The following is a 21591-nucleotide window of genomic DNA, read 5'->3' on the forward strand; positions in this document are numbered from 1 at the left end:
GTCGCCTAATCATAATGAGAGTAACTGACCGTCATAGAAGTAATTACAATGTCAAAGGTGTTAAACGCAGTATCATAGAAAAAATAAATCATAAAACTAGCTGAGTAAAAGCTATTTATGGAAATCAGGGTTCGTACGAAAAATAGGTACGGTAAAAAATAATAATAATTACTTCTGTTTGGACAAGTTTCATGCGTTGTTGACGAATGTGTTCCAGGAACCCCCGAACAGAAACAGCTTGTTCTACCTTTAGCTGCCGTATCAAACTTTCGATACAGATGTAAGTACCGGTTCGTCCGACGCCAGCGCTAACATTTAGAAAAATTGAGATTAAAGGAAAAAGATTTAATGCATACTTAGGTATTTAAAATGTCAGTTGATGAACATTTTATTATTAGAGCAAACCATATACTGAAAACGACTTCACTGCATCAACATGTATTAAACAGTATTTACCAAAGGCAGAAAAAGTACCTGCAGTGGACAACAATAGGACCTTTGTCAAATGTCCAATGCGTGACCGAGGCTTCTACGAACTTCAGAACCGGAAGAGGGGAAGGAGGTACATCAAAATCTCGCCAATCTGTGTATTGATAGTGATAAACTAAACGATCTTTAGAACCCTAGAAAAAAATATATAATACGTCTCATTACTTGAAGTGAGAACCTAGATAAATTTGTAAAATGTAAGAAATCACTAGGTAGACGGAGTCTACTGGACACTTAACGTACGTTTGTGACAGAGATGTTGAGTGAAATGGACATGCAATGGCAACAAATGTACGTGAAAACTCTTTCATAATAATTTAATCAATCAACAAATAGAATCTAACGACATGTACCACGATTACAAGTGGTTTAGTTTATTACGTACATTAAATTTTAGTACTGTAGTAGTAACCAACCAGTTACTTATTTCATACACAACATAGAATTTCAAACTAAAGATCAATCGAACTATACGAATTTACTTCTAAAAACGAATTCGCATATTTTCGTTTATTTTATCCAATTTTTTTTAAAATCACAATGAAATGAAAAATCTCATTTCAAAAAACTTGAAACTATTAGCCGTATAAATAAAAATTGAAATTTACACGTTTAGTCTTGATATGTCGAACAGTAAACACTCGGATAGTGAAGAAAGCCCGTACAACTTCAGAAATCATACGAACTGAAACGTTCCCATACGTTTGGTGACCTGAACTGGGCCAATACTTGTCACATTTACGCTATAATTGAGAACGAAATAAAGGCAAAATGTGATCATAATTAGAGAAATTCACATAAATGATAAAAAAAATCAAACTAAGTAATTCTAGTAAATAGAATAAGCACAATGAAGGTTGTGAGGATCTCCAAAACAAAGAAAATTACCCTCGAAGAATAGATCAAAACAATAGAAAACAACTTTTACAAAAATCACTGAAGTAAGAACTAGTAAATCGTTGTCTGATAAACCTACACGACCACGTTCAACGAAGTTAGATATCATAACGATGACGTTGCTATTTTGCTCCCATACCATCAACCAGAAATCATCGAAAGTAGACGGGATAGGACCTTGTGCAGCGATATATGCTGCTCGACGATGATAACCCTGCATAAAACAAAAAATATTATGTAAAGTATGAAGGATACAAATAGCTTATTTCCAAAATGACAAAAATATAGCAATGAAGTCAAAATATACAATTTAACAGGTATAAAATAACAGGAGACTGTACAAGAAGTAGTTAACAAGATGTTCATTTGTTTTAGTTGTTATTAATACTCTAATTTGAGAATACGAATATCAAACCCTCGCTAAACTTATATCTGTATTCCTCATCATGAATATATAATGAATTCTGTGAAGTTTACTATATTGTTTAGCGACTGGAATCAAAGGATGTGAGCTTCTAATTTACAAAGTACTGAGATTTTCCCGTGGTAGTGAGCAAAAGAAATTGCTACTTTTCTAAGATTCTGTAGATCATCTACGCCATAGGACTTATAAGTAGGACCCTTTATTTTCGCTGGTTTAGTTCAAGTATCAGATAACCTTTAGGACATTCTAACCCTTTGAGAAACGCTTACCTTTGTTATGTAAAGGCGGTAGTAAGAGCCCTAAAAAAATACACTAAAAAATGTTATGTGGGGGCTTCAGAGGAAAAGAGTGGATTCCACATGCACGAGTTTTAAAAAGTTATATACCGAACTAAATAGCTATGTTAGATATAGATTCAGATATATTAAGGAAAGTAACAGAAAGAGACAAAATACCAATCGAGGGCAATTTTAGGACGTATTATTTTCCATTTGATTTAAAAGAAAGATCTTACAAAGCGAATCAACTTTCGTGTGTTCACAAAAAATAGCAAGTTCACGGTTTATTATCAGTTGAAATGAAACGAGAGATACGTAAATGAACATTCAAAATTAATCTTGAATCTGTCTTTTTAGACATTGGTTTTTGTAGACCTTATGTTTTACAAGTATGTGAGTACCATGCTCTAATACGCGCACGCATCTGCTTGTCCCTCACTGGACGCAGGAAAGCCACATTAAGAAGACTCATTAGAATTGAATTGAGTGATGAGAAAAACGAAAGCAGATTCAAGGAATAACTGAGATCACACTTGGGTAGTTCTGAAAACGAGGCTGACCCAGATGTTGCTTGGAAAGATATACAATCAGCTGTGGAAACGGCAGTGACATCAATCAGTGATTTGAACTAAAAGGTCATGAAAAACCAGTGAATTTCTGCTACATCTTTTGCACTGATGGATTCTCGTAAACTCATCCCATAAGGCTGTGAACACGATGATGAGCGAAAGCAAATCAGATCTAGATTAAGTAAACGTCTAGGGAACGACCGTGAGCAGTGGTGGGCATCGAAAGCAAAAGAAATGGAAAAGGCGCTGGCTATAGGTAACACAAGACAGCTCTTCAGACTCGTAAAAGAAACTGGAACTAAAAAGTCAAGCGTGAGACTATCTCGGGAAAAGACGACACTTATTTGCTCACAGTTCAGACGTTTAGAACGATGGGAGGAACACCGTAAAGAACAGTTTAGCTGGCCTTCAGCTCCTCGACAACTACTCAGAACTCCCAGACAGCATGGATGGAACATTGAAGAAGTTCCCCGACCCTAGCTGAAGTTCAAAAGTCTATAGGTAACCTGAAACGAGGAAGAGCAGCTGGTCCAAATGAATTGGTTTCAGATGTCTTTAATTATGGTGGTCCAATTTTAGCTATTAGGTTGACTAATATTTTAGCTAAAATCTGGTATCTGACTGGTCGCAATCACTTATTGTCCCGATATATAAGAAGGGGTCAAAATCATCCTGTGATAACCATAGAGGGATTAGTTTGACTAGCACAGTATCTAAAATACTAGCCTCAATAATTATCGAGCGCCTAACTAAGACTCGTGAACTGCAAACACAAGAAAATCAGGCTTGCTTCAGACATGGTCGTGGCTGCATCGACCACATATTCATCATTTGTCAGGTTTTAGAACACAGGCATACTTATCAGCGCCCGACAATCATAGTTTCTCTTGGCTTAAAAGCAGCATCTGATTCTGTAGACCGAGAGGTTTTGTGATAGTGTCTGCCATTGGAAGGTGTACCTCAGAAGTGCATAAAACTTGTGAGGTCTATTTACTCGAACACTACTAATCGAGTGAGAGCTTATGGCGAACTCAAGTAATGTCCGTCAAGACTGTTCACTTTCTCCATTTTTGTTTAACTTCATCATAGATATACTGATGGAAATAACATTCTCGTCCACCGAATTCTCAGGCGTTGATCTCCTTACTGGAGGTCCACTTATCGACTAAGAATACGCAGATGACATAGTCCTGTTTGGTGAAGACGCTGATAAAATGCAGAGTCTTCTGGTAGCACTAAGCAGAAAATGCCAGAATGTTTGGAATGCGCTTCTCTCCCTCTAAATGCAAGTTGTTGCTTCAGGACTGGTCTGCGTCAACACCTGAACTAAGAATAGAGAGTGAAGTAGTCGAACGCGTTGACAACTTCACTTATGTTGGGAGTCTGATCAGCCCTAATGGGTTGGTGTCTGACAAAATCTCTGCACGGATTGGAAAAGCTCGTCTAGCTTTTGTTAACTTACGTCACTTGTGGCGAAGGCGAGATATCAGTCTATCAATTAAGGGACGAGTATACTGCGCGGCAGTTCGTTCTGTTTTAATTTACGGTAGCGAAACATGGCCACTAAGAGTAGAAGATACTCGTAAGCTACTAGTATTTGACCACAGATGCCTTAGAAATATTGCTCGCATCTGCTGCGATCACCGGGTAAGTAATAGTGAGGTTAGACGTAGGGTATTAGGGAATGATGGTAAATCAGTTGATGAGGTTATGAATCTTCACCGGCTGAGATGGTTAGGCCACGTGTTATATATGCCTGAACACCGATCACCACGATGCGCAATGCTAACCGGTGTTGGAAATGGTTGGAAGAAAGTTAGGGGCGGCCAGATCGAAACGTGGCATCAGTGCTTGAAGTCGCTAACTTCTAGTCTGAGCCATGTTGGTAGATGCAGACTACTTGGTTGGGGTCCGCGCAACTATCATAATCAATGGTTGGAGACTGTGGGTGACATGGCTCAGAATCAATCACAATGTCGTCGGTGTATACACTGTCTTCCCTTAAACTAGGAGATTAAAATTGCTTCATATATTTCTTTCTACGAACAAATTCTTTCTTTCTGTACTATATCCTTATATAAAGTCTTTCCTTTATATATTACACCATTGAGTTAACTGCTTCTACGAATCCGGTGTTCGTCTTGCTGTGCTAATGAGGTGTGGCAACTTGGACCGATGTATGTATGTGCCTGGTCCTACGTTGTAACTGACTGACTGACTGACAATACGAGAACTAGCGAATATGCATCATGCAGGTGAGTAATAAGTGAGATATATGACAAACAACAAAATCTAAATGACGACAGTATTATCAACAAGTTGTTAGAGGTTTAGTAATTTTTATTAAAAGCGAAGGTTATTAATAAGTAGTTTACACTTACATCGACATAATTTGCATTGATATAATCACTTTTACTGCCTGTTTCCTTAAGTATAACTCTCGAATGATCATCTAAAATATCAAAACATAACACAAATAAAACTTCCAAAAAAAGCGATGAAGTTCTTAAAACACGGTATAAAGAGTATCTTTGAAAAGTATTTAAATGAGTATTTTAAGAAACATACTACTTACATATTAGCAGAAAGTAGCTTACGAACTTTTAAAAAGCCGCATCAAATTATCAGGATTATCCTTAATATAAAGTCGGTAATTAGTCAACACAAATGTCCAGATGAATCTAGTCTCTGTCATGCTGTTTTATTCAACAGTGTTTCCTTAAAACCTTTCAGATGTTTTCATTGAACGTTGTTAATATATACAAACTGTTGTACATCAAACTATTAAGTAATGAAGTTATTTTATTCACCCGTTTCCAATGTACTATTATCAAATGTTGACTATCAACAATAAAACTATGATAGATCATTTTTCTTGCAATCAGAAAAGTCAACGCATTGATAGATTCGAAGTGAAACTCCATGAATATTTACTTACTCTATGGATCATTATAATGTTAGATTGAAAGGTACAAAACTGTCCATTTCAAATCATAAAGCGCTACTATTTACAAAAATGTATGTAATGGAAGGATGACAGAATTCTGGAATTTATTTTATTAGCCAATAACAACCAGACTATTTCAATACAGAAAGACTAACTTCAAGTTGGTAACTATCAATTCCGACTCATTCCATGTAAGATATAATATATAGTCAAAGAAACGCTTTTTTTGGATTTGCAACATTACAACAAGAGCATACACTACAGGAATATAGAATGTTTAATCTTAATGAAGTACTGTACAGGACTACACTTCACTGGTGGATATCCTATGAACACTAACAGAGAAACTAATAATTTGACACTGAAATGTTTGCAGCGAACGATTTCCTATGACAAGACAATTGAAAACCCATGTGAATTTATAAACTCAGATAAACGATCTACTATATTCTCAAGTCTATAGAGTTGAAAAGTGTTAATATTAGTATTAATATACAACGACTAACAAAATACATAGGTAATTTAAACATTAAGGAAGACAATTAAGGACGTACAAGCCAAAATGTTGGAGTATCGATTTTTGGCTATGTTTTCTGAAGAACGAGCAACGGAAGTTGACCAGTTTGTTTGCACATTTTGTTCTAACGACTAATTCAAAAAAGAAATTTCGATACTTTGATAGTAAGAAGTATGATTAAAAATAAAGATACGAAATAAGCAAACGAATTAATCACATCTGGAAAAGCTAATAATTTATTGTCTAGGTTGGAGTTGGTTCAGTAGAATTAATTAATCATTCACCAAGCAGTTTTATATACTCAATTTCGAGCCACATGTTAACTGACGCTAAATTGAAGAAGATAAAACGGGATTCGGACATACAGCACAACTGTAAGTTAATTAGTTTAGCCAATAAGCCATCGCACCCTATAAATGTGACCGGTTTCCGGTAAGGCTTTGGTTTAGAGTAAAGCTTTGTCACCCCATCTAAATATGTTCAATTCTCATAAAAACAAACATAATGTATAATTTTTTCTGAAATTGAGAATGTATTTATGAATATGGAGATAGGACTTGGCGATACAAACACAAAACTTTAATAGGTTATGGGTTGGTTCAAAAACAGACACAAAAGCCTGGGATATGGTTAATTATTTGTATATGTTATTTAATCGCACTTATTAACAATGGAAAATTAGGCAATAAACGTGGTTAGATAAAAAGATTTCTTTCAATGTTAACAGTGACATCTATCTATATGTAACGAAAGTGAAATAGATCTGAATTCAATTCTGAAAGATTGAAGATACATAATGTCAATGAAGGTCAAAATCCAACTGTGTATTTAATGAATCCCAGCTACCAAAGTGCTAACAGGTTTAGATCATCAAATAACTCACCTCGAACTCTGCTTGAAATCCAGCATCATCATCAGCATGGCAAGCATTAACATGGGCACGAAATTCTTTGCTTGAAATAGCTTTGTATGTGTTTTTACTTAGATGAAATGGTGTAATACGTTTGTATTTAGTTGATATATCGGTTTTGCGATAACAAGAACCCGTATCACGACACATGATAAGAAAACAATGAACTCGACTAAAAAAAAGTAAGAAAATATGGTGTTACAGTTAGGAAAAATTAACTTCATGATATTTTAAGTCATAATGGTTGTGGGAAAGAGAAAAACGTTTACGGGGATGATACAAACTAGTAAAATTTTCATTAACTCAATCGGATTTTCTTAAATATCTGAAAAATTAATTGAATAAATTCAACAAAAACGCACTTGGCAAAACATGCACCAATTATCACGCAGAAGAAAACCAGAAGAGTAATAGAAACTATCCCAACAATTGCAATATTATCTAACTTGAGATGATATTTCGGAGTTGTATGAAAGTATCTTCGTGTAGAAGAAGCTAAAACGAAAAAAAAAGTGAATTAAATTTATATGGAATGTAAATAAATAAAACTATACGAATGAAATGACAGTGTTAAACATGGTCAACGTCAGCATTAAGTGAAGTGTTTCAAGGAAGCTTCAATATTTGGATGAAACGAATACTGATTTCAATGATGAATGTAAGAAATTTAAATGCTTTTGATAGACATTTCAACTTCGTTTAGCAAGGTAGTGTACTGAAAAAAAACAGTATAAATATAAAGTTTGAAAATACTTACACAGATTTAAACTTATTTCGTTTGAGTTCTCACTTTGTATCTCGCAGTTTACGTAATCAGTACAATTTGTTTGAGAGATACTGGATCGAATAGTAAAGATAATTCGACCAGATTTTGCTTCTTTAAACACGGACAATGGAATAACAGTCTGAAAATAGATACGGATGGTTCATTCACGTAAGAGTTAGGTTCCGAAAATACTTTAAGATAAGAAATAAGACCTGTCTGATTATCCTCGATTAAAACGTCAACAAAAACAATTATGATCAAACGACGCACAAAAAATTTTGAGAACACCGACCGAAGAATTGGAACGATATCTTGTCTACTAGGTATTATTGCCTGTTGACCCGTACATCTACGTAACATAATATCCAACTGTCTGTGCCACCCAAATCTGTTGGAAAATCGTTAATAATACTTTACTGATCCCCAAAATTTGTGGGAAAAAACTGCCCATCAAAAATGAATAGAGATGTGTACCTAGCGACGATATACGCGAAATTGGCGAACTACAACATCAACGTTTACTACAGTTGATATTATTTCACCAATTCCAAGCCACATAATCCCATATGATCAAAAGAGGAATGCGTTAGTTTTCGTTCGTATATGATTAAAAGGTATAGAACTAACGCATTTTTGAATATTTCCCTCTGTAACTAGGAAAGAAGATCAAATCCAATGACTAATTTCGTTGAAACTGTATTAAATAAGTCATAAAGTGGACAGGACCAAGACATGCACGGCAGTGAAATAGATTTCTGTAAACAGCTCTTATCTTTCTACGTAAAGCAAGTTTGTAAAACAAGACAAACGTGGTTGCATTTACTAGCTTTTTATCTTGTTTATCTCCCCGCTTTCATCTTTACTTTATTCGTTCATAAATTCTATCTAGCCATTTCTATTACTGTCTTGGTACTCTGTAACTTTTTCATGAAAAGATCCGTTAGATAACAACCATTTAAAAAACTGGGTTTCCGGTCGAAATTGTCGCATGGGTATTCAGAAATAAATATGGCGGCTTGATATGGAGTAAAGATGCTTCCCAAAGCTATGGAGTGATCGAAAGCATACTAAAATTACCCCACACAATCAAATACTTATAACTCCTACAATCAGTTAGTAAGACGCAACGTACAACCCGGCACGTACCTACATTGGTTCTTCCACAGACGTTATACATACCGCATTTTGATGACAAGGGTGTTTACAAAGAGGTATCGAAGCTGTTCAATGACATCTTAGCTGAATCGGTGAAAACAGAGGGTTCACCTAGCGAGTTAAGGAGTTTCGAATTTAATCAACGGCCAACTACAGAGTCTCGAAATAATGATCGGAGTATGAACCTACGCTTTCGTCAAGGGCTACCACGAGAAACCTACAGTGCCTCGTCAGTCAAGCACTGAAATGAACTTCCCTAAAAACAATCTCCCTCGGTTCAAGCGAGTAGGAAATATGACAGAATAAACATGTAATATTTCGTAGAAGAATAAAGACTCCAGAGCATTCATGTTAGTCTACTAATGTTTGAAACTGACAAGCACCGAATAACTTATGTCTCAATTTTTTGTGGCATATACATACCGTTATTGCTTTTTCGACTTTAATAACTTCCGATAAATTTACGCTACACATTTCACCTCTCAATTCTATTCATTCCGTCCGAACTTTAATAATGATGTTTAGTTTTTACTACCATTGGCTTGAGAAGTTTCTTCTCGCTGTTCACATGTGACAAATTAGATGAGAACAAAATTAAACCAGTCTGTACATCGTTTATGTCTAATTAGCCTTGTCGATTGTACAATGGTAAAGTGTGATGTTTTGCTTGATGTTTTACACTAAATAGGAGCTATACGAATAAAAGTAGGACATGATAATCTGAATGGTAGACTTGATTTTGAGAAAAAAATGTAAGACTTCCTTTACGGGTGGATAAAAAATTTAAAAAATATTTATATTTACAAAAAAGGTTTTTTGATAAGACTATACATGTTTTAACTACTAATTCATATGTTCAGGTTTCTCTTCAATTAAATAAAAATGAAGAACCAGGTAATAATATCAATGCATCTAAAAGTTGTGGCCTACAGTCTACTACGAAACTGAAGCATGAGTAACTTAGTCAGTCAGCTACAACATAGGACCGAGCACATATATGCATCGGACCAAGTAGCCACACCTTATTAGCACAAGATGAACACCGAATTTATAGTAGTTACTTCAATGGTAGTAATATATAAAAGATTGCATATAAGGATATAATACAGGAAGAAAGAATTAGTTCGTAGAAAGAAAGGTATAAAGCAATTTTAATCTCAAGATCTAAGGGAAGACAAAGTGTATGCATCTACGCCACTGTAATCGATTCTGAGCCATGTCACCCAGAGTAACTTAGTAGGATCATAATTATGAAAATCATTCAAAATTGCTTGCTTGCATACGCTGTTAATAAGTATAGAAAAACTAAAGTAAATATACACAAAAAAACTTCTATAGATTGAAAAGGGACAACAGATGCTTCACAAATACTAAATATTTACCCATTGAAATTGTTGTTGTTGGTCACAGTAACAGTATGCTAATTCCTTTTTGTTTGATGTCTGAGTGAGCAAACATTTTTGTTCAGAAATAAAGGAGTGAAAGTGCCAACAGACCAAATACTGTGGATTTTTTAATATTGATGAGGATTCATTTGAGCAAGTCCAGTTAATCAAAATATCATTGGTCTCCAAAAGAAAAGCGCCAACAGCAACAGGTGGTGATGGAGCTGAAATTTATTTAACAAAATTCTGAAACGAAGTAGTTATGATAACGTTTAATACAATTTATTTCATGTCGATAAATATACTGAAGATATCTTGTGACTATAATCTTAAAATAGTCTTAAACCCCCCTTAGTTAATGGTAATGCATAGATTTTTACTCATTCATAGAAATTGGAATGAGTTATATAGATAACGTGGGAAGATGTTTTTGTTGGTATCGATCTATTAGGACTTCAAGGCATAATAAACGGATTTCTAGAGGCTCTACAAAGCATTATTCAAACGTATACTGAATACCATACATAGGAGTATTTCAAGAAACTTTCCATCAAAAATATACAAAGGAAAATGCTTATCGTCTAGCAAAAAAACCATAGAAATGTACAATAGTACTAGTTAACATTATACCAGAAATTGAAAGTTACTAAAAGCTTGTGGTTATCTGAATTTATAGTAAAATAGTAAAGTACTGTTACCAATCTGTTTCGTAATATGAACCAGACACTTATTTAATATGGTCCTATTTGGAAAAGTTCGGATTATAGTTATTTTATAAGTTGGTTGCACAACATACAATATAATTTGAAAAGTGTGTCTCAGGATGATTTTTAATGAGGTTAATTTATACTACACTTATTGAGTTTCTTCACATAACAAAATGCAGGCAAAAACCAACCTTCAAATTTAGTGCGGACTTCGATTTCACTGAAATGTCCAAATCCAGCTTTTGTAGCAGATGCCACGCGAATAACGTAGCAGGTGTTGGGATCCAGATTCCCAAACACGAACTGTAACTCCTTTGAATCCACCTGAACAGTTTTTAACCTTTTAGAACTCTGGGTATCGTTTTTGGAACATGTGTGAAGCTAGTGAGATTAAAAACCGAAAACACATGTACGGTCGACAAAACCCAGATTCATCAAAAAACACTTAACAATACCGTGGTATCCATAGAATCATTTTCAATAACCGTACAAACCAGAATAAATAACCTGAACCCTATCAGATTTTGAGATAAGCCTAAAGAACTTGTAATATGTTTAGTATCGCACAGTAGGATTACCTGATTTGTAAACAAAAGAATGAAACGTTCATTTACGGATAATAAGTTAGAACTATCATCATGCAACTCTCTTCGAAACAATTAAAGAGTGGTGGAGGAATTAAGGAAATAATGAAATTTCGAAGCTTTGCATGAACTCACTATTGTTTCGGAACAAACAAGACTGTAGTGAACAAACACTCAGGTGAAGAAGGCAAACTTATTGTTTAATACATAATGACACATTGGTTTAGTAAAATGTGAAAGTCCCACATCAAATACATCACTTGCACATCTTTGAATTATCTGTTACAAGCCTCATTGTTCCTTTATTCCTGTTGTTAGCCTGATCGCGTACAGTTTCCTTCCTTCTTCTCTTCATTTCAGTCTTCTAAACTTGCTCGCAGACATTTCACTTCCGACTGGTGCTACATACTATTTATATCCGCAAACATAAGTAGCATACACCACAGATACAATGGTGAACTTCCTAAACAAATATCCTCAATTTGTGGAACGAATGAGACTGCCATGCAACAGTTTAGACACCACCTGTATTTTCCACTTTACAGTCTGAGAACACGGGGGCAATTGACTTAATGAGCCCATCTGTGTGATACCGTAATGGAGAAACTAACAACTTTGTCTTCGTACCTATTACCGCCCGCATAAGTGACGGTTTAGCAACGTCTTTTCGTAGTCCTTTGGGAAGAGATACGGATAAACAAAATCACAAAAAAACAGTACTGTGGCCAAACAAGACCACTAAATTACATGATACAAAGTGAATTTGTTAAAAAGAATGGGGTGGGAAAAAATTATATATATAAAAGACAAGTTAGATATTATTTAACCACTCGTTAACTGCTTTTGATCTGGACTCAGATAGCCAATTATAAATGCTTAATTATTAAGCATGAAGAGCTAACTATTTATTTATTGTTTATTCATTTGAACATAAATATTGGTATAAAGGGGCACCGAATACATATGCATCACACAAGTCACTTGATTTGCGTGTGGGCTGTGATACTGCCTGGGTGCTCAGACCAAAGTAGGTGGTCCTCCCCGGAGGCCACATCCGGAGCCTTCGACCTAAAGGTCCAATCCATAAGGTAGTGGAGCAACGTAAAGAAATGCAGTCCCATAGTAGCCAGTGACCAATAATTGGTTTATACGTCATTTTTACCTCCAGGATCCTGGATCCTACGTACACCATTGGTTTGGAATCAGGGTTTTCCAACCCCTTAGGTGGGCCCTCTGTATCCACCAACCCGGCTAAAGCGCAGGACATTCGCTTTCCGTCCTCTCAATTTTGTAAACAACACCCCCGCCGCAAGAAGGCAGTATGACAGTAGCCGTATACGCGTGGCCATGTGAGAACATTTCGAGGAGAGCGCACTCTCCCCACCCTTGACCGTACCAGGGCATTTGGGGGCTTAATTACAAATCCCATGGGTAAACATTACAGAAAATCTAACAAGTGCGACTGTCATTATCAGTTACAAACTTTTTCAGTAACCGAAATTATATGTAATAGCATTGTCTTTAAAAAAGGTAATCGTGTTACTATAAACAGACTAGGTTAAATTGATATAGAATTGAAAAACATAAATTTATGCTATTTACTACTTACTTCTAATTTATAGGCAAGTATTTTCCCCACTGCATCAGCATTACTTTCCCAGTCAATCGACAATGAGTTGGGTGAACTTTCGAAGTTTTTTATCCTTGGCTTCCCGGGAATCCCTTCTGTAGTTGAAGCAACCAAAGACGTGAACGGGCCCGAAAAACGACCATTATAAAAAGCGAACGACAAATTGTACCGTGTGTATGGCTTCAGATCGGATATATCTACAACCTAAAATGATGAAATATTTGAAATTAACAGTTTCATTAAGTTCATAGAAAGATGAGTTTAGAGGAGTGCTTTTACTGACTTTAATTGCCTCTGGGTGAAGCAACTAACAGTGAAACTAGCAATCAATTTTGGATAATAATTCCATTTGGTTTTTTAAATTACAAAGGAAAACCAAACAACTGATTGAAGGTGCTTATTTACTCATACTATACAGTTGAAATGCTGAACGCTGGATGCTTGTATCAATCTAACTTAGTACAACTCATGTATGTTTACGAAAACTCTTCTCATAAAATCAAACTTTTTGTATTACATTATGACTACTGTACTATGAAAATTATAGAGAAATAACTTCGCTTCCTGTGATTTACAACAACTATCTTGAAAATCTACAATATAACAAAAGGAATCTTACAGTAAATGACATCAGCAACCCAGAAACACTAAAGTGTAAGGAGACAATAGTTACCTGTGAGAATGATTCAGATGCATTGTAAAAAGTTTTTGAAGCAAACTTGTAAGGCTGAATTGTAGCAACTGTGACAATGTAACCGACCAGTGGGCCATGTAGTAACGATATAAATCGAGCATCTTGATCTATACATCTTTTGACGTTATCTTGAATGATATCCTTTAGAGTTGCGATACCTACATCTACAGAAATTGAGTGACTGGAAACATTGATGATGTGAACTGATGGATGAGCAACAGGCAAACCAGGAAGAGTGAGTGAGTGACTGGGTTTACTGAATTCACTCCAACCAATGTCATTCAAAGCGCGAATATACAAAGTGTAGCAAGTATAGGGCTTCAAATTATGAAGTGTTGTGCTGGACAGAGGGGATGATACGTTCTTTTGTAAAACTAAGCTATTACTGCAAAAAAAAATGTTTTGGTTTGAACAGATAAAAATATCCCAAAATTGCACATAAATTATTTTAAAATATGCCCCGAAAATCACACACATTCGTGTAATAGATTTAGCGCCGTCTGAATTCAGACAACGGTCTGTTTATACTTGAGTAAATGAAGTAAAAGGTTCATCCGTAGTTAAGTGCTTAAAACTCCCTGGAGTAGAAGTACGAGAAACTACTACAACCACCTCATTCACTACACTTTCTAAAAGTAAATAAAGACTACGGATATACAAAACACTAAACGCAACGAAATCGATCGGTCAGTCATAACCACCGTTAAACATAGGATAATGCACAATCAAGAGGGAATACGCAGCGACCTAAACTTAACGTTGGCTTTGAATGAGAACAAATGCCTTCACATACGTGCTGCCTGGATTCTCTTCAAGCCTGTTATCGTTGTGTAAATAGTGGACTATTATTACTTCAAAAAATTCTGTATTTCTTCTGATAAACAAGCAATGGACCTGCTGTAATATTATCGTTTTTACTGGTCTGATAACACGGGTGAAAGTACAGATATGCACCGATGTTAAATAACGATTTATATGCATCCGAACAGAATGGATAACCGGCAATCTTTTGGTCACTGGAAAATAAAATTGTGATACCTTATAAACAGATTTACAATTATACCTGTACGGAAGATGGTGAGCAAAACTTGAATCAGCAACCTTAAATGGTAAGACATTCCGAATGCACTGTGGAATGTAAAAACGCAAGCTGCACTAATTAGACGTGAATATTATTTTGTCAAATGACGAACAGGCAGTAAGAATCAGTACGTTTATCTTTAAAAATTATGATAACCTTCAGTCTTCCTGGTTAGGAGTGACTAATCCAAACTTAAGAACTTATTTCGTCCGGCTGCTTTGTCATATTAAACTACTGGATTATCAGAACTTCTTTAATCTTACTACTACTAGACACCATATATTCTGGTTAGAAGACTGAAAATGACTACCTCGCAGTAAATTTTATCATTAGCTTTTCCTACGTATGTATATATAATTCTTGAAGTACGTGATTCTGCAGTAAACCACACCGATTGTCAATAATTTACAAAGTACTAACAAAATGGACTGTATACAATGCATAGCTTTATTTCTAATTATTTATTTTGATTTTAATAGCTTGGACTGAAGCTTTGGCTACTTTTTAGACAAATGTATCCATAGCAAGGATATCGAAAACGAGGAGCGTTTGCGACTGTTAGTAAATAGGATCAGCTGACGTATCAGATGGGAACCAGTAATTACATATTTTGTCAAATTCAACGAGAATATCGGAGAGCGAAATGATCGTATCCATCAAGGAGATTCTGCCTAACTAGATTTGATCTCTAAACCTTGCCACCGAATATCAGTCGTAAGTTAAGACCTGATATATATACTCGAGGAAATGGACGAAATTAGGTTGAACTAATTCAACCGTTTTGAAAATGATGCGCAATATCACTCCTTTTAAATGTAATTTGTCTTCAAATTTAACTTTAGAAGACAAGGATATTTAGTGAACAAGTAGTACTTGTTATCATTTCCAAGTGGCACTACCATACTTCCTAACACGATAACTTTCTTCAGAAATCAATACTGTTTAATGGTTCTTTAAAAACAAGGAAGTATTTTGCGGTTGTTTCGTCCTAGTTTGGCACTTCTCAGAAAAGGGGGAATCGCGAAAACCGAATCGAAGTCTTTATTTATTTATTTATTTCAACACACAAATATTGGTACAAGAGGGCACCAAATATACATGCGCCACACCATATTTGTGTGTGTGGGCTGTGATAAAGCCCGGGTGCCTAAACCGAAGCAGGTGGTTTTCTTAGGCCACACCCTGAGCCTTCGACCTGAAAGTCTGATCCACTAGGCAGTGAAGCATCGTAAGGAGATGCAGTCCCGTGGTAGCCGGTGACCAGCGATTGGTTCATACGCCATTTGTTCCCTCAGGATACTGGAGCCCATGTGCACCACTGGTTTGGGATCCGGTTAAAGCGCCGGACATTCGCTTTTCGGTCTCTCATTTTCGTAAACAACACCCCCGCCACAAGAAGGTAGTGAGTAAGACTTCCCTGGCAGAGGCTGTATACGCGTGGCCATGTGAGAGCATTTAGAGAGGGAGGGAGAGCCCACACCACTCCCGGCCATACCAGGGCATTTGGGGGTGAATCGAAGTCTGGGATTGATGTACTACTACTAACTACAATGCTCTTATGCCTTAGGTTTGATCTTCGGAGAGGTCGAGACCAGTTGCTGGCAGATGCAAAATTAAGGTGGGACAGCTAGCTAGTGGTCTCTGACTACCAATAGTTTATCGGGCAGTGTCGATACACAAGGAAAACCGTAGTCTCATTTAACAAATTTTCGTAGCACAGTCAAGTATAATTAACAATGAGCCTGGTCCGACTTCGGGGTTTCTGACCGAGACTGACTTACTGACTGATGCCGGTATTCATTAACTTCACTTTGTTGACGGGAACGTTTGAACTCGTGAAAGTTTCTGAGAAGCGATTCGGGAAAATATCCTATTCTTGAACAAAGTATTTTAGTTATATACAAAGTAAGATTCAACGACTTATGGAGATAAGTCTTTAGAAGCTTAAAGTTCCTTATTATTGAATACTTGTAATTTTGTGAAATGGAATAAATTATGCTATCACCCTTGGAATAGATATTGTACTATATAAAAAATATACAGTATGTTGGGCGCCACAAAAAGGCGATGTACAAACTACTTACTTGTCATGCAAATAGACAGTATGAAGAGAAATGGGACTATTTTGACTATTTCCACAGACCCATGACGCGTTCATTGAGCTTTCAGACAGTGCCTGGATGAGAATAGACGTTGGAGAGAACGGTTTATCTTAACAATTACATAGGTGATTAGCTTACCTTGTATTACAATGAATAATGACTGGTGGTACTTCAAGTCTCCATTATGAAACAGCCGGCAATAATACTCCCCAGATTGCGCAACGCTAGCATTCCTTAACGATATGGTTTCTTTAGACGTTGTTTTGTTCGAAGGGTCAAGCCATAAGATAAGAGTTGGGTTTAGATGATGATTTTCTCCACACCTCAAAGTTATGTCTGAACCAACACGAAAATGACGGGTTACATTGGTTCTTAGTGGTGGTATAGGCAGTGTTGACAGGCTTACGCACCAAATATTTAGGTGACATATAACCACTGAGAAGAGAACCAGAGCATTTGCAGCTTTAAACATAGATGTGTTATTATCACCAAACTATCATCTCTCATACCCCCAACCATCCGTCGCTAAAATAAAACGTGAAGTCGACCATAGTCCCGGGAACAAATAAGGTCAAATGAAAAGCATGTCAATATCCAATACCTTTGTCATGATCTAGTATAAATTAAAGCAATCAGTAGTGTAATCGAATAAAAGTAAAGAGAATTCGGCGGAGGAATTTTTTACGACATTCACATCTACAATAGTAATTATAAATAAATAACAAAGTCTGTGGAACGATGATAAGTAGTATATCGTAAAGTGACTCGAGATTTTAAATAATAGATTTAGATTTCAGATTCAGGTTTGTGTAGTAAGGAAAGAAGTTCTACAGCCTATTTTATTCCTTTTCTAGTATGCCTCTATGAGTGCTCAGTATTCTCTTGAAAGAGTCAATTGAAGGTGCTTACACCGCTGCTTCTGTCAGCAGGTTCCAAGTATTGATAACTTGGTGTGAAAACCTGTATGCCACCGGTATTTTGTTCGTTCTTAGCTTTTCTACTCACCTTCTATGTCCTCTGAGATGTCCCGATCTAATGGGAAGAAACAGAGAGAATAAGTTAGGTCCAAAATAATTTCTCAGTATTTTGTACATCAAAATTAGATCTCCCCTTAATCTGCGATAGGACAGTGTAAAGAGGTCTAGCTTTTCAAGCCGCTCTTTGTATGGTGAACTCCGGAGTTCCGGGGTTGCACGAGTAGCTGCTCTCTGTACTTTTTCTAGGATATCCGAGTCACTTCTTAAACAGGGACTTGCAGCCTGAACACAGTTCTCAAGCTCAGTTCTCACTAAGGATGTGTATACTGTGGTGAACACGGTAGTATCTAACTTAGTGAATGTCCGTTTTAAATCCCATAGGGTTCGAAACCCCTCAGCTGCGACCTCCCGGCAATGAGCCGTCGTCTTAAGATAATGACTCACTGTCACCCCTAGATCCTTAGAGACCGGACCACGGGTAATAACAAGAGTCACATAACAATCAGACGGTAAGAGAAGAGTGGAGGGGTGAAAATAATTCGTTGATCAGAATTATGGGAGATAATTGTCTACGTGTCAATTAGGAAAGAAAATAAAAATCGGTAAAGGCATAATAACAGTTGAATAACAATTATTATGAAGAGTTGCTGGGGGGAAATAATAAATGGTGACGGCCTAAAACAACAAGAAAAACGACAAAAACAAAACACGGCCGAAACATATACAGTAAAAAGGAACTAGGGCCATGGGAGAATGAAATTTTGCACGTGCCACAGTAAATTAACCTTCGAAATGAATAATTCTGTAAGTCTTTGACATCCATGCTGATCTCATTACCTTTTTTGAACACATCCTAGCTGAAGGTGCTCATATGATCCTCCACGCGCCATGTAAAAAGGGCATTGGTATTGTTCCCCGCTGAGTTAAATTTACGGTTTTGATCGTAAACTACGCATCGAAACTACTGTTTCCACTTTAACTGAATTTATTTCAGCTATAATGATATTTTACTTGTGTATTTTGATTTCGCTTTTGTGTATTTATTGCATCAAAGCATACCTGGTCGACTTTGACCTGACTTGTTCGGTTAAGGTTTGAGACTTTTTATATATCCATTTTTGTGTCACCATTTTTAGTTAATTTTAAGATGGTCGGGTCTGCTCACAAATGTGGACAGCCGTATTGCTTATTCCGTGTGGAAGAAGGAATGCAATGTAATGTAAGAACTGGTTCCATAAGGTGTATACCCACTTAAGTCCCACTGCACATAAAATAAGCTCAAGGCTTTACTCTCATTGGCTCTGTATGTTTTGTTGTTCGAACAAAACATTACTCATACAAAAGGTAATTAACCTTCTGTCGTTGGCCAACAAAAAGATTGATGACTGCTGTACCGGTAACATGGGTACTGATAGAGAAGAACGCGTCAGTGCCGTTAGTGCTGTCATGGCACGTACCAGAAACCCGACTGTACAACACGCAACAGAGCTTTCTATCCCGAAACAAATGATGAGCGAATACACCATCAGATACTAGTGGCCAAGTTGCCACAGCAGTGACTGATGACCTCGTCAAAACCATTATCATCCCGAGTAGTTCAAATGTGGATGCTGAGACGGATGGGAAATGGATGATGCGGAAACATAGAAAAGAAGGAAAGATAGCCAAAAATAACGCTCGTTTGGTCGAGAAGTCCTTGGTGTACTCACATTCTGTATGTCAGTTTACTCCGCTGAAGTCCCAAAGTAAGATCACATTTAACCCTATCATAGATGGGAAACGTTTGGCCACATCAAACATCATCGTGAGTTATTCGCCCGACTCCCACGACTATGTTACAAGAAAAACTCACGGTGAGCTCCGAGCAGTTAACAGGTAAGATCTGACATCATGATCGAAAGCCATGAAAACGACTTTCAAGAAGTTAAACCAGTCCCTAATTTACTTATTTGGAATCTAGAGGAGTCGGAAGATAATGACTTCAATGCGCACGGCCTGGAGTTAGTGGAATCTGTCATCAGAAATGTAATGCGTCAAGAGGTTTCAGTGCTACATATCACGAAAGTACTAAGACTCGATAAATGGGTTTGAGGCAAGACCCAACCGAGAAAGATCTTGAAGTTGATATTCGGAAATTTGAAGATAGATACGTAATATTGAGTATTGTATATTAAACTAGTAAGTTAACTATTCATACCCTCCCAGATTCGCCGCTTGAGGATCGAATCAAATGGAAGAATGCCCTTACAGAGCTAAGTACTAGAAAGTTAAATGGCGAAACGAACCTTACCATTAAGGGTTTTCGGGTAGTCAGGTCTTGGAAGCCAATGCTTCCGAGACACGTGCTTCCGGAGAACGAGTGATTTTCAAAGTACCTTAAATGTGTCCTACACAAACGCCCGTAGTCTTAGAAATAAAATGTCCAAGCTAAGTTTGATGTTAGATGAATTAAGTCTAGATATAATTTCTGTCCCAGTTGGTTCATTGTAGATACGGACTGTCCTCCCAACATTGCAGGTTACATCTGTATTAGAAGTGATAGAGTTACGTCGCAAGGGAGTAGGAATAGTGTTATATGTTGGGGATTAATTTCGTATACAATCAGTCATATCGGAGGCGCATGTTAGTGGTACATGTGAGGTAGCATGTTGTACAACTACGTCTAGAAACGACTTAGTGAATATAGGAAGAATATACCGTAGTCCATGTAGTCTTGCAGGCTATTTTATCTTGAGACACATCTGTTCTTAGGGTAATGCAGAATGTTGTCTCATCATTAGGAACTTCAACGCACTGCACGTTGACTGGATAGAACTTACAGCTTCGGGTTGAGTTCCGATAGAGACCTCCTATCAACCATTATTAAGTGTGCGCTTGTGCAATGTAACGCGAAATCCACACATACTGACTTGGAACATGACCCGTCATTGCTGGGCCTTGTCCCCACAGACCCCTGTGAAGATGTCGTCGACATCATATGTTAAACGGCGAACAAAACGTAGTGATGGTATTTCCTCGTTACTATTAAACGGAAATTCAGATTTACTGGCTGGATCAGGTCTGGCAATAGCTGAGACTTTTTCAAACTGTTCTCGAGAAGTCTACTCTAAGTTTATTGTTACAAATACTTGTCCCAATCCCACCGACATACCAGTCATAGGATCTGTAGATGTAACTGTGGAAGCTGTTCTTCCATTAGTCACTAATCCTAAACCCTGTAAGATACCGGGCCCCTATGGGTTACATCCACGACTGCCGTCGTATCTTGCGGATATTATTTCAAGTCCACTCGCGGCACTCTTCATCATGTCCCTCTTACTTGCCTAACTCCCTAGAGATTGGAAAGATGCTTTAGTCAGTCTTCTATTTAAGGATAGTCAGAGAAAGATTGTATCTAACTACCGGCCTGTTAGTCTAACCAGCATGGTCGTTAAGTTGCTAAGTCGTATAGATTCGTAAAATCTGTTAACTCACAAGCA

At 36.9% G+C, this 21591-nt stretch overlaps 1 protein-coding gene across 1 annotated transcript in view; it reads right to left on the reverse strand.

Moving 5' to 3' along the window:
• Positions 1-17802, reverse strand: part of PTPRZ1 (Receptor-type tyrosine-protein phosphatase zeta) — a 43040-nt gene extending 25238 nt beyond the window's left edge. The window contains exons 1-15 of the mRNA XM_051218219.1: positions 17274-17802; positions 17118-17244; positions 13932-14337; positions 13238-13462; positions 11236-11425; positions 10335-10561; positions 7789-7936; positions 7394-7526; positions 7005-7203; positions 6159-6252; positions 5039-5109; positions 1466-1600; positions 1098-1232; positions 475-623; positions 173-308 (exon numbers count right to left, since the gene is read on the reverse strand). Of these exons, the coding sequence (XP_051074060.1) occupies positions 173-308; positions 475-623; positions 1098-1232; positions 1466-1600; positions 5039-5109; positions 6159-6252; positions 7005-7203; positions 7394-7526; positions 7789-7936; positions 10335-10561; positions 11236-11425; positions 13238-13462; positions 13932-14337; positions 17118-17244; positions 17274-17607 (2709 nt within the window). The 5' untranslated portion in view covers positions 17608-17802. The remainder of the gene's footprint in view (positions 1-172; positions 309-474; positions 624-1097; positions 1233-1465; positions 1601-5038; positions 5110-6158; positions 6253-7004; positions 7204-7393; positions 7527-7788; positions 7937-10334; positions 10562-11235; positions 11426-13237; positions 13463-13931; positions 14338-17117; positions 17245-17273) is intronic.
• Between the last annotated feature and the right edge of the window lie 3789 nt (positions 17803-21591).

Source organism: Schistosoma haematobium, chromosome 1 (assembly GCF_000699445.3).
Source record: "Schistosoma haematobium chromosome 1, whole genome shotgun sequence".
Classification (NCBI taxonomy): Eukaryota; Metazoa; Platyhelminthes; class Trematoda; order Strigeidida; family Schistosomatidae; genus Schistosoma; species Schistosoma haematobium.